This window comes from Parasteatoda tepidariorum, chromosome 1 (genome assembly GCF_982258835.1).
Source record: "Parasteatoda tepidariorum strain Cologne lab strain chromosome 1, Ptep-v5.0, whole genome shotgun sequence".
In the NCBI taxonomy this organism is placed as follows: Eukaryota; Metazoa; Arthropoda; class Arachnida; order Araneae; family Theridiidae; genus Parasteatoda; species Parasteatoda tepidariorum.
In genome coordinates this window covers 30,741,069-30,755,178 of record NC_141755.1, presented here as the reverse complement: position 1 = coordinate 30,755,178, position 14,110 = coordinate 30,741,069, and the positions used below count along the sequence as shown (strand labels likewise).

The 14,110-nt window shown below is 31.6% G+C and overlaps 1 protein-coding gene across 1 annotated transcript in view; it reads right to left on the bottom strand.

Moving 5' to 3' along the window:
• Positions 1-14,110, bottom strand: part of LOC107445097 (glutamate receptor ionotropic, delta-1-like) — a 30,411-nt gene that overhangs the window by 14,972 nt on the left and 1,329 nt on the right. Inside the window, exons 2-7 of the mRNA XM_016059427.4 lie at positions 8,791-8,891; positions 6,678-6,817; positions 5,702-5,863; positions 4,758-4,984; positions 2,847-2,934; positions 1,556-1,714 (exon numbers count right to left, since the gene is read on the bottom strand). Coding sequence (XP_015914913.4) covers positions 1,556-1,714; positions 2,847-2,934; positions 4,758-4,984; positions 5,702-5,863; positions 6,678-6,817; positions 8,791-8,887 — 873 coding nt within the window. The 5' untranslated portion in view covers positions 8,888-8,891. The remainder of the gene's footprint in view (positions 1-1,555; positions 1,715-2,846; positions 2,935-4,757; positions 4,985-5,701; positions 5,864-6,677; positions 6,818-8,790; positions 8,892-14,110) is intronic.

Here is a 14,110-nt window from a genome sequence, read left to right as displayed (position 1 = left end):
GTATATCTGCCTAATATCGTGTAGGGTACCCGCGAGTACGAAGAAGCGCCGCAACACGACGTGGCATGGATTCGATCAATGTGTGAAGTAGTGCTGGAGATAATTGACACCATGAATCCTGCAGGGTTGTCCATAAGTGGGAGTAAGAGGGGGCGGGGATATCTACTGAACATCACGTTACAAGGCATCCCAAATATATTCAATAATGTTCATGTCTGGGGATTTTGGTGGCCAGCGGCACTCTTCTGAATTTAGACACTTCCGCTGGCCACCAAAATCCCCAGACATGAACTTTATTGGACATATTTGGGATGCCTTCCAACGTGACGTTCAGAAGATATCCCCACCCCTCTTACTCCCACTGGTTTATGGAGAGCCCTGCAGGATTCATGGTGTCAATTATCTCCAGCACTACTTCACACATTGATCGAATCCATGCCACGTCGTGTTGCGGTGCTTCTGCGTACTCGCAGGTACCCTACACGATATTAGGCAGGTATACCAGTTTTTTTGGCTCTTCAGTGTATTACAGAAAAAAAAAGATTAATGACTTACGTTCAAGTCTCCGCTACTGACGAAAGACTTTGTAACCGTGTACTAGTGTCTAAAGAAGTGCCCTGAGCAATGAGCTGCAAAAATGTCATTAGAACGGACATGCAATCGTTTCAGTATTATAATGAAGCACCCTTTTTTTCGGTGATACATAGAACGAAAGAGATTGTAAATGGTTGGAGATACACACAATGAAACAAGAGAAGTTACAAACAAGTTACAAAAATGTAAAAAAAAAATGCCATTGATTTCTTTTTGAGCTAAGAGGCAATGAAAAAAAAAGAGTTGGGGAATAAAAATGATCTGATTCTTTAATATTCTTTCCAAACAAGAGAGTATACTAATAGTTGCTAAAAAAGAAAAAAAAAGAAAAAAACACCCACACAACAATAGGCTTGGAAAACAAGAGTGATTTGTTTTTCTTTCATGCCCTTCTATATCGATTCTGTTTTCTAATCCTACGCATCAATGGTTTTTCAGTTGTTAAATGTTGGGGCCGGGATAGCCTGGTTGGCAGATTGCCGGACTCACGTCCGTAAGAACTGGAGTTCGAATCTAGCCATCTGAAAACTCCCCGTGAAGTAAATGGTGACTAATGCACGTTAAATCTGTTGGGTCACAAAGCCCTCCATCTTCCTGTAACAAATTATACCTCTAGTGGTACTGAATTGAAGATTGATCGTTCTCTGGTTTAAGTCGAAATTTCCATCTGAAAATGAATGAATGGATGTATGAATGGTTCCACCCTATAAACGGGTGTGACGCATGGGTGTGGCATAAGTGGAATTCTTGGCCATAGATGGCGCCACTTTAAAACAAGATGAAAGCCGGTGCTTTTCTATTTTTTCGATTGCATGATTGCGTACAGAACATTATTTGCAACGCAAAGTTAGTCCTTCTTAGTTTAGATATTTTGAAGAGTTTCATAGTACTGATAAGGAAATAGCACTCATAAAGAACTAAAATAAGTACTTTAAATCAAAGCAAACAGAAGCAATATCACCTGCACTTTATAGGGCCAGAAAATTACCCAAGTTTTCAGTTTTCTGGATGGCTTTTTAGTGACAAAAGTTATTCTGTCAAATGCATATGGCATGCTGAAGCGGACAGCTGTGGCTCTCCCATAAGTGACAGTCATTCCAGAAAGTGCAACATCCACTTCCTTAAAGAATATGACAAGAATATTGGTATAGTTAAAAAAAGTAAAGCTATTAAAATTCATACATTATTCCCTGAAAATATTACTCATCAGCTGGTCTCAACTTTGTACAGGGATATATTAGGTAATGACAGCCCTTTATGCATATTATTTTATGTCTTTGTAAGCAATAAAATGAAATAAATAGGTGTTACCAATCAATATTCAAATGAAAGAAAATAACATGAACGTTTTCAAGCCCTGACGAAACAGAGTATGGATTAATCAGAGCATAATCATTGGAATACTCCCACCTTTTGATAAAAACTGCCTTTATCTTAAGAAAAAAAATTTTGGATTTTAATTATCCTCTTTTTATTTAGATTATCCTGAATATTTATTGTATAGAGTTCGATTACAACAATTTAGCCAACTATTGAGCTGATTTTTATACTTTAAACATGCAGTTGATTGTGGTAATGCTATTGACTTCGGTGCGGATTCGTCAGATACTGATATGCGTTATAACTCTCAGTTGGTAATTATATATTTGTAAGTTTTATAAACTATTGTAAGTCTTATAAAATCAAGTCTTGATGTGTGGTCGCGTCCTTGAATGTCGTTCGAGATCGAAAGGAAAAAAGAAGCAAAAAACTCTCAAATTTTATCAAAGATCCAGTTTTCCGCAGTGGATCTAACATACCTAGCCTTAAAGCATTTTCTGTGCTGACACATCATGTAAGACACATCTCGGACATCCGAAGATGTGTCTTAGTGTGACCTGAAGATCAAGGCTGCTTTTGCATAGATTCTTATATGTTCTATGGAATATTTCCGTTTCTTTATCACTGAGAACTTCTTTACCCAACTTAAAGAAGTTTGTAATTAATCTAACTAGTGTAGATGCTAAGTTTCTAGGCCAATCAAAGTCTGTGGTTAGTAACTCTTCTAAGGAGTCTACATTTGTCTACATAAATTAAATGGTGATAATGGAGCATCCTGATTAATACTGACTTGCAATTACTTTATTTAATGAATGCTTAAATAAACTATAATCTTGTAAATAATTTTTTAACATGAAAGGTTCTTATTTTAGATTACTTTATTTAGACAATAATAAGTTAACAAAATAAGTATGATTAATTGAATGACTTACATTTCTCATTAACATGCCGATCATTCCATTCCAATTTGAACCATTGGGACTACCCCATGATCCGTCAATCGAACGAAAAATTTGATATCTGAAAATGGAACCATTTCAATTATTGATGCATTTGGACTATTAAAAGATTAGTGTGGTGTCGAATTAGATGGAAAGTAGTTATAATCTTTGTACCCATGATATTTTTAATCAGGAAAAATCAATCATGATTTACGGAAGAAGATAGAAATTTATGATTTATTACACACTGCTTAGGAAAGCTGATGTTTTCTTTTTCGCACGCTTCAAAATTAGTTACAAAGTTTGTCCACAGATAATATAGAAAAATAAAGAAACAATGTTTTTAAATTAACCATTTCAGCAAAACCATGGCGAAGTAAAAGGATAAAACGAACAGTACCCTTGCGAATGTTTAAGTTGGAGCAGTTTGTATGGAAACATTGCATCATAGAATCATTAGTCTGCAGTCTTATATATTTTGACTATATTATGTATATGGTATATATTATGTATGACTATATTTTGTATATGGCCAATACTACAAGCTTAATAGACGATTTTAATACGATGCAAATTTAATATACGATTTTAATACGATACAAGTTTAATATACGATGAGTTCAGAAAAAAGCAGATACTATGTAGTGATTGTAGGAAAGATGACGATTTTGTTTTTCAACAAGTCTCAAAATTCGCAACAAAGTTTTTCGATCGATTTCATTACTAACTAAAATAAATAATAAAACAATATTTTCAAATTAGCCATTAAAAGAATATCATAGCGTAGCAAAAAAGGATGATATGAATAGTGCCCTTGCAAATGTGTCAGTTGGAGCACCTTGAGATGTAACAGAAAACATTGCTTTATAGACTTTCTAATCAGCAGCTACATTTATTTTTACTACAAAACATATGTTTCGTAGTCAATAGTTTGTAGAATACTATAGTCGAAACATAGATATCTATGTTTCGACTATGGTATTCTACAAACTATTCTACGATTTAAATAGACGATTTGTAAAATTTAGAAAAAAAAAACAGATATACTTAGTATTGATTGTAAGAAAGCAGACGTTTCATTTTCAACATATTTCAAAATTAATTACAAAGTTCGTCTATAGATGACATTTCTACTTAAGGCAAATGATAGATCAATCTTTTAAATTAAAAAAAAATTCAGAAGCAATATGGCATAGTCAAAGGATAAAACAACCCATGTTTTTGCAAAGATTTAAGTTGGGCAGCTTAAAATGCAGGAGAAAAAGATTTTCTAGTTAGCAGCCTCATCTAGTTTGACTACAAAATATCAATGTTTTGACTGTAGCATACTACAAAATATAAGTTTTACATACGATTTATTTTATAACCGGTATTTATCAACCGTTTATAAAATAAAATTCTGAGTCACGGCAAACTAAATTCAACTCCAGAGCCTAGTTATTTTGAACCCAACCAAAAAAAAGAGAACTTCTTGATCAAGCTTTGAGACAAGTCTTCATGGAGGACTTTTTGATGAAACTAATCCGCATTTGCGTTTCATTGAGAAGAAATTCAAGAAAAACTCTTATGGTTAGCCCGATGGCGCGGGCATTAAACGCATGATTAATTGACACTGAGAATATTTTACGTCTGCACGGTGGTCGGTGCGAGCCGGAAGCAGAGTTTGTTTCAAACAGCCATTGCTAGGATTCAAACCTGTATCACCTCATAGGGGATGAACACTTTTTCCTCTGAGCCATTGCGGCTCTTTTTATAAGATTCGTGAAGTTAAGAAAAAAAAGCAGATACTTCGTAGTAATTGTCGTAATTTTTTTTCTTTTATCAGTTTAATGGGTGTAGTAAAATCATTCTCACAAACATGTTACTGAAGAAAATAGGCAAAAGTAATGGCTAATGTCTTACGTAAATTTCAAGGAAGCTGCCAGACTATCAAGCAGTTCAATATCCGATCCAGTTGGTTTCTGCAAAGCGCTTGGAAGTCTGAAGAAAGGAAAATGCTTTTCCATTGCTACTCGTAGTGGTCTTGCAGGTTGAATTGCGCGTTCAAGGAACGAAGAATTGTTTGAAAAACCAGTCTCATTGTTCCATGAATTTGTAGTAATGAGAGTTAGACTAGGAACTTCCAAGGACTAAAAAGAAAGAATATAATCACAGGCATGTTCCCATGTTTGATGGGGAAAATAGCACATGAACTCAATGTAGAAATAATTAAGGAAAGGCTGCAAATCATTTTAAAAGTTTTGGTTTTGGTCCAACATGGATAGAAGGAGTAGGAAGAGGAAGTATAAAAAATATTTCTTGTTCCAATGAGCTGCACAATTGGTCTTGCCGATGAGCAGACCTAGTGCGTTCTCCAGAGGTGGTATCCACTCTTTCAGGACCACCACAATGGGTGAGATACCGTTGGTCATGTTAATTTGGACGTCTAGTTTCTGCCACACTAGATGGCAGCACCGAGACTCTACTTGGATGCTAAAGTGCACTAGGAATTTAATTTTGCCGGAAATGCTAAGAGCCAATAAGGCACTCCAGGGATCTTTTACATGCCGCATAATCATACGACATGGCCATAGAGGATTTTCTGCATCCCGAAAATCCGGTGTCTGGGCCGGGGATCGAACCCGCAGACTTGGGCTCAGAAAGTCGACGACAAACCAACTGCGCCTCCCAGCCACTAAAAAAAGTATTTAAACTACTTTTTCTAAAATTTTACTCGTGCTTTTAAGAGCACATTTTGCACTCTATTATGTTGTATTTTCCCAGAGATTATAGCACACATTAAATATGTTTTAGAAATTGCATGTGTAATTCTGCCGCTAAATAAAATTGCGTATTTCAGTTCTTACCTTCAGAATATAAGTGTTTTTTGGAGCTGGAAAAACAAACATTATGTGATTGTTGATGTAAAACTGACTGAATTCATTGAAAGAAATATTCTCCGAATATTGGCGTGGAACTAAAATGACCCATTGTATTCTATGACTTTTCTCAACTAGCTTTAAAGAGCTCTGAAATAAAGAAATGAAGTTAATGGTAGCTATTTCATATGAACATAAATTCATTTAAATACTTTTCTTATTTTTGAAAGTGTCGATTTGTTTATAATGAGCTATATTATTCATATGCTTATCTAGAGTCTTTTGGTAAATTAACATGCATCTAAGGGCATAATAAAGTACAATATTGTCCATTGGCTGTCTGTAATTTTCTAAAAAAGTGGTACGTATTGACCTGCAGTCAGGTTGGCTTAAGCCTCCACCAAGGACTGATCTCCAATACAATCCCTGATGTTGGGGTTGAATGACAATGTCAGCATACTGCACAATGACAAGTTAGTGCCTTTAACTACTTTAACTACTGTTCAATCACAAATCTAAAAGGATATTTATAAACTAATACAAATAAGTCCTAATCATACTAAAAGTATGAAATGACCATACTACATTCCGGTAATACATGCATTCAAAGCTTATCATCTCGCTCATGGACTGCAATAGTGGCACAACTAAAAAAACACAAGTTTTGGACTAAGATCAGGTATAAATATGAAAATACGCATTCTTTCAGCAGCAATACTAGCACAACTCATAATTCAACTTGAAGGTTATCTTCGTTTAAGCAAACTAAAGAATTTCTTATGCATTTTGTTTAGCAATAAAAACTTATCTCAAAACTTTGAGTTGTGCCGCTATTGCAGCCCATGAGCGATTTGTTAATGAAGTATACCAAAAGAAACGCTCTTATTATGAACTGTTCAGTGATATTGATTTATTGATTGATTATTTATCAATATTGATTTATATTGATCAGAATTTAACATACCTCATTGGATGGAAGCATAACTACAGGAACTTTATCATGATGACGTAGTAACTCTTGAAGTTTGTGCTCAAATTTTGAGGTGAAACATACTAAGGAAATATTTCTACGAAACAGTGCTTCTGCTAACAAGGGGTCCACTTCTGTTTTAGTAATAAAAATAAGAAATGTAAGAAAGAGTTTTAACATTCAATTTAGGGTCAAATTTATTATTACAACATTATAATTTAGATAATGAAAGATATTTAAAATACGGAAAATTTTATATTTTCCTCGGAAACGGGTGGCACAACAATAGCAGATAACAGTGGCCCCCATACCCCCCAAGCTCTTGGGCGCATTCATCCCCCCCAAAAAAAATTGCTAACTTCCCCCTTCCATGTTAGTTTGTTCGAAATAGTGCTACTTTGCTTGCATTCTACTCATAATATGACAATGCTTCTTTAATTTAAGGACTTAAAAAAATTTCTCTCATCTAAATCCCCCCCCAAACTATTCATTTTATTTAGTGCAAAAATCCCCCCCCGCGAAGCTTAAAGTGGGAGCATCGTGCGCCCACCTTCCCCCCTGATGGGGACCCCTGGCAGATAAACGAATTCAAACTATTATCCCCAAAATGTGTATTGTAAGATTTCTTATAGAGTATAAACAAATCTCGTTATAAATAATAATTAGTGGTTTCTATAACATTTAGTCGATGCAATAAAATATTATCATACATTATCATTGTTACAAATGTGAAAGAAAAAAATGTCTAAGTAGTGTCATGCAGAATTTCACGCAGACGGAATATCGATAGACAAAATGTCCTGCGGACAAAATTTATCAAGGACAGAACATCACTGGGACGAATTATCATTGGACAGTTTCAGACAAAATACTGGTATCGTGAAAAGGATTCTATTTAGCTAAATTACTAGTAAAATTCATGAATCGTTTACACAAGATTTTGTCGAAGATCATATCTCGGGCAATCTATCCACGGATAATCAGTACTCTATTGCATATGGATTTATTTTTTCATAATTTAAAAATTATTAAAGAAATAAATTAATTTCCTTCACAATTTTTGGTGTCAGACATTAAATTATCATAGGAAAAATTTCTGAGTATATTTGAATGCAATTTTTGAAAATAATTGTTAAAAACTGCAGTAATTTAGATAAATTAAAGGAACACTTCGAAGACGTTCAATCAGGAAGCTCTCAAGAGCGAATTGGCTCGAGTGGCGCACTAAGACATTTCAGGCGATGGGTTGCTATGGTATTCTGGATTCTTATGATGAGCCGAACTTTTTCTTGACGCTTATACGCACTGTACTAAACTCTTTTGTATTCTCGATGATCCGTAAAAACCACCCTTAATTTCAGAATTATCAAAAATTAAAATAAAGTACACGATGTCACGAATTAATATTTCGTAGATACGAAAACCAAATTACTATCGAACTGCCAAGTTACAGTAAAGGAAGGTCCACGTAGTAAACATCAAAACAAGTTTAATTGGAGGTTGAAAATTTAAGGTGTTTTTTGTTTTTCGTCTCCTTTCTGTTTCCTCACATTATCAAACCAGTCTTGTTGTTTATTATATCTGCTTTTCTGTACAATTAGTCAGACTATGACGATATTTTTGTTTTTTCCTCGCGGTTAAGTATGAATTTGTGATCCCTATGTATATCATTTTTATAATGATTTTTGAAGATATATATTAAAGGTGGTCTTTACTGAACATTATAATCTATATTAGTAATTATTTTAGAACAATTTTTTATTATATTATTAATTAGTATATACTTTGTATGTATTATGAACAGTACATTGTACTTATATATACAAAACAAAAATAGTTTTTTTTCTATTACATTGTATTAAACGAGTACTTACATAAATTTTGATAAATGTGTGTCTTGTTCAGCGTATCTTCATCACTACTGCAAATGATTTTGATTTAAACAAATCAAAACAGCTCATTTGAATATATTATTATTATAAACGGTCTATTTTCATATGCAATAGGTTGACGTAAAGTATATTGCATATATTACAAAACAATTTAACCTCGAAAATTTGATAAACATATTGGCGGGATATTTAGAAACACAAGATATATTACATACCTATAAATCTCTTTTCTATGATAACAATCCATTGCCAATGCATAAGGTTTGTGACTAACTCAGCGATGAAATGATATAACAGGGGTTTTTGAAACATCACTCTGTGAACACAGTTAAATTATAACTAAATGCCTTATTTACTGTTAAAAAGTTGCCAAAATGCATTAAAACTATAATCTTAGTGAAAAACAAATCACACAATAAAAACATCTGTTTAAATATAAAAGTTTTCTACGAGTTCCCTGCAGAAAATTTCCATTCTTAAAACTGCAGAAATTTGCTGTAAAATACATATCACGCTGCCAAAAAACACATTTTTTTCGGTAGATGATACAAAACTGGCAATTATTGATGTAATATAAATTTTATATGTTCGCTAGAGATTCTATCTGCTTCGAATACGGAAAATGCTAATATCAAAACAACAATGACAGTTTTATACTGTTCTCTTTTCTAGCCAAAGAGAGATCTCCAGGTTTCAAGTGAAGATACAATTCGTGCTCGAGTTTCTGTTTGAGTTTGTATAGTTTTATTTTACTGTGTTTGTTCGAGTTTGCGAACAAACGGCTCGAGTTCGAGTTTGTATAGTTTTATTTTACTGTGTTTGCTTCATGCAAACGAAGTGAAGTGTAAGTGTACACTGTACAAACCTTTCCTTTGGTAGTTAGACCATTCGTATACTGACCCAAAGGTTCCTAGTTTAATTCCAGCTGACGTTCACTTCCACAACTGATCCCACTGATGTCATTAAACAGCAACTATCTTAGTCCTCGAGAGATGGCAGCAGTTACAGTGTAATTGGAAAACTAAGTTTGATTAATACAAATATAATAGTTTGATAAATACATAACACTTTTCTACGCTTTTTGAGAAATTTTTTTAGTGTTCTGAGTTTATGTTTTAAAGCATGATTCTTTGTTTTGTAATTTTGGTTTAAAGTTCTTTTTTGTACCCCTACATGTAAATGATTTGAAAGTTTAAGTGAAGCACTATTTTTTCCCACTCTCTCATGTTAAAGCTTTTGAAATGTTATCAAAATTATCAAAAGTTTTTGAAAGCTTCAATTTTTAGTTGTCTACCACTCTATAAGATATTTTGCAAAAAGCGTAGCAATTGGCAGTTCTGTAAATGTAGCAGATTTTATTGAGAATTTTATGGAATATCAGAAAGTTGCTATCGAAACGATGTTACTTTTAATACTTTCTTTCATTTCCTTAACTATATTTGTTAATTTGGAAATCATTTTACTCAAATATAAAACCTGATCATCCATTGCAGCTGCAACTTAATGCATTAATAACAAAAAATATTTAAAATATAAGGTGCAAAACTTTTCAGAAATTGCTCAGAAATGTAAAAAACACAAATTTGAAAGAAATCGGTTGAATACTTTCTAAGAAATAAAAAAAAATGTCCTACGTGCTCCGTTTGAAAAAAATGGTTTTTTCTGATGTCAAAATGTTTCCATAATTTAGCGATTAATTGAATGTTAATACTCTTATTTTCTTATGGTACTCAAATTTTATTAAACTATATGTGATGTTAAATACTTGCTGTTTTATTATAGCTAATAATTATATCAAAAAATTATTTGAAATTATTAGTTACTTCAGAAAATACAATTAAAGGTTATTTATTTGCACAATTAAGTTTTTTTTTTAATTTATAAAACTTAGAAAATAATGCAATTAATTAATGATTAAAACAATAAAGTTTAAATCGATTTATAAGTACAGAGATGAGAAAAAATATGTGAGAATCACAGCAAAATTAAACAGCTAATTAAATTTATATATGGGTCATTCTCACGAAAACTGTCATTTTTCAGTTCATAAAATCCCAAAAAAGTAAAGTGAATAAAAAGCTCTGAAACTTTTTATATTAATAGAAATATGTAATGGCATTATAAAGAAAGTATATATCCTATAAATTATACTTAATATTTAAATTAATTACTTTTTTAAATAATTAATTTATAATAATTAATAAGAAATTAATAAGAAATTAATTAATTTAATATATAAATTAATTAATTTAATAAATAAATTAATTAATTTAATAAATTAATTTATTAATTTTTTAAATTATTTTTCAAATTAATTAATAAGTAAATTAATTATTTTCACTATTTGAAAGGTGAGGGAATGACACTAATAGCGAGGGAATGATATTTTATTTTAATACATGTTTTTTTCTAAGTTACATCTACCTAAAGTTTGAAAATGATAGCATATTAAGTATATCTAATATTTATTATAATTTAGTCTTATATATTTAATAGTTTTTACAGGTTTGGGAAATAAAATTGGCTGGCACGATTGAACAAAAAAAAATTTGATAATATACTCATCTTGAATCATTCCCTCACTTCAGCGTCATTCCCTCACTTTATACACTAGTGAGGGAATGACGAATTCAGTAAAATTTAAAAATAACAGTTAGGCCTAATTAATTTCTGAAGTCAATCACATACAATTATATTCATACAAGAAAGCAACATATAATTATCCACTTTCTCGATGAAGTTGTATTTTATTTTACTCTAAAAAACGACATGAGGGAATGACAAATGTAAAAAATTTTACCTGGTTTGATTCATTCAAATTTATTCCACAGCAAAGCTTCTTTAAATTGAAGATGGAAACATACTGCAATTTTGTTCTATGATGCCAGTTGTTAACTTCTGAAGTTTTTATTAAAATATTTTTATTCTAAGAAGATTGCAGGTGATAAGAACATTGTTGTGAGGGAATGACGCGAAACACTGGGGACAAAGCTTAAAATAGTGCTGTATTAATATTTTTTATCAGAAATTAAATATAAAATTGATTTTCTGAATTCTATATTTCAGTATTCTGAAATAAGAAACACGAATTTGTAAAAAAAAAAAAATTATTTCAGAAACAATTTTATTCTTTTTTTAAATCAGCAGTGGGGACAAGTGAGGGAATGACATATTGGTATATTTTAATTACCTAAAATAAATAAAAAATAAAAATTGATAATTTTATTTTTATTCTTTTGTTAGCTTGCATTCCGAAGGACACTTTCCCTGAATTTTTTTTTTTCGTAAGCTGTAAAGCAAACATAAAATATACTGGGGACATGAAAATGACTGTTTTTGTGAGAATGACCCATATGTATTGTATTGGCCACTAAGCTCCACAATTAAAAGTTTTAAATAAATTTTAAAAGTTTAAGCTCTGCAAGTATTTTATTTTCTCTGGCAGCTCTTGTCATTCAAAGCGAATTTTTGAGCAAAAGTTGGTTTAATCTTCATTGAAGTTGACTGAGCGTCCAAAACGAGGGTCGTTTTCAATGATATTTCCCTCTTCAAATTTGGTATGCCAAATACAAACGGTTCTCATAGCAATTCAATTATACACAGTTCGAATGTCACGAGCAGATTTTGTGGTCTTAGAGCCTTGATTAAAAGTGATAATAGAGGTGCTGAAAATGCTCTTTTTTTAATTTGGCAAATTAACATAAATTAATTCAAACTAACAAAATGAATCAAAATGAAATAAAAAAAAATAAATAGAAATAAAACAAAGGAAAATAAAATAAAATAAATAAAATAAAACAAAAGAAAAGAGAATAAATCAAAATTAAATAAATAAAAAATGATGGACATAGATTTTGCTAGAACAGGAATCCTATTTCGAATGATCTGAAACATAATGCCAAAATTTTTTAATGTCACTCGGAATGTTAAGATTTAAAAATCGGTGGAAACTTAGTTGTCGATCCAATGCAAGTTAAAAATGTTCTAAGTGGTTTTTAACTCTAAAAGTAATGATATGCAAAATAACAAAATTTACCTGTCTTATCTAGTTACCATACTTGTAGAAGCTTTCAGAACTCTGCTAAGAACTTGTTATCAGTGCCATTTAAAGCTTGATCTGGTGCGAATTCAGCTTAAATAGCCCTTGATTGTAAACATATGTCTTCAAAAGCTTTTGATAAGTAAAGAAGTTTTGAATGGACTATTCAGTATTAAAAAGACTTTCGATTTAATGATTTTCGGACTTGTCTTTGAAATAGCGCTTTAGTCGTGGAATCGAATAAAAGACTGGCACTCTTTAAGCAGACAGATGGATATTTTCTCATGTGAGATTCTCCTTTATTTCGATACTTGTTAATTTACTGTCAATTATTTAATCATTGCAATTATTTAATAATACAATGCAATTATTTAATAATACTGACAGTAAAAAGGAAATAATGAAATTGATTACAGATAGTATCATGTCTTTAATTGAATGAAAATAAAAGAATATAACTGTATATATATGAAAAAAAAACTAATGATGGTGTCGTAGTTTTCTATTGCAGTTGGTGCATATTTATTCGCTGGAAAATCACGTGATAGGATCCAGTTTTCCCGCATTAATTTCCACACATTTTTGGTTGTCATCAGTATAAAATTAATAAAAATCACAAAGGTAGTGTTTATATGGAAAATATTTTCGTATTTAGCTGCAATATTTATTTTTCTCTTGTTCTACTTTTCTATTATTAAGTTTTTAATTTTGATTGTTAAGGGTTTAAAACTAAAAGAGTTGCTTCTTTCTTATAAAGAAATTTTATGACATTACCTTATTACGATAAAGTTTGAGATAAACTTATTTAAATCGGTGTCTAAACTTATTAAATACTTTATAATGGGATGCATGCAAGTGATATGGTGTCGGTATTTCGATCCTGATTTGTTGTTGAAACGTGGCATTTGTTTAAGTTAGCAATTTTTATTTCCGTTCTATTTCGAGTAAGCCAAGTCCGTCAAGCATTAATTCTGTTAGCAGACACATTCTATATTCTTTTACAAAGATTGCAATTCTCCCACTATATGTTTCTTACTTTATAGACAGGCACGAAGCCATGCAGAACAAAAACAAACTATTTATGCACAGAAGTTGTCAGGCGCACGAAACAAAAATATATCACGGTCTGAATAAAATACATAAAAAAATAATAAATCTAAGTTAAGTAAAAGACGTAGAGGAGAAGGAATTACATTTTAGCAAATTTGATGTGCGATACGACGCTGTATATAATTAATTTCACGTTAAATAACTTTCAAACTTATGCGGAATAACTTAGATCAACTTTAACACGCCATTTTGCTTACAAACAATCAGCTGGCGCTGGCGTCATAGGTCACATGTGTGGGTATTCGCGATCTTCTTCTTCTCTAAGTGCATGCACTCAATTATTATTTTGTGAGGCGAATTACATTATGCTATTATAAAATAAAGATAAAAAGGATTCTTTGAATGTTTAACCATCAGCTTCAGGTGCAATGTGATGCATGCATACA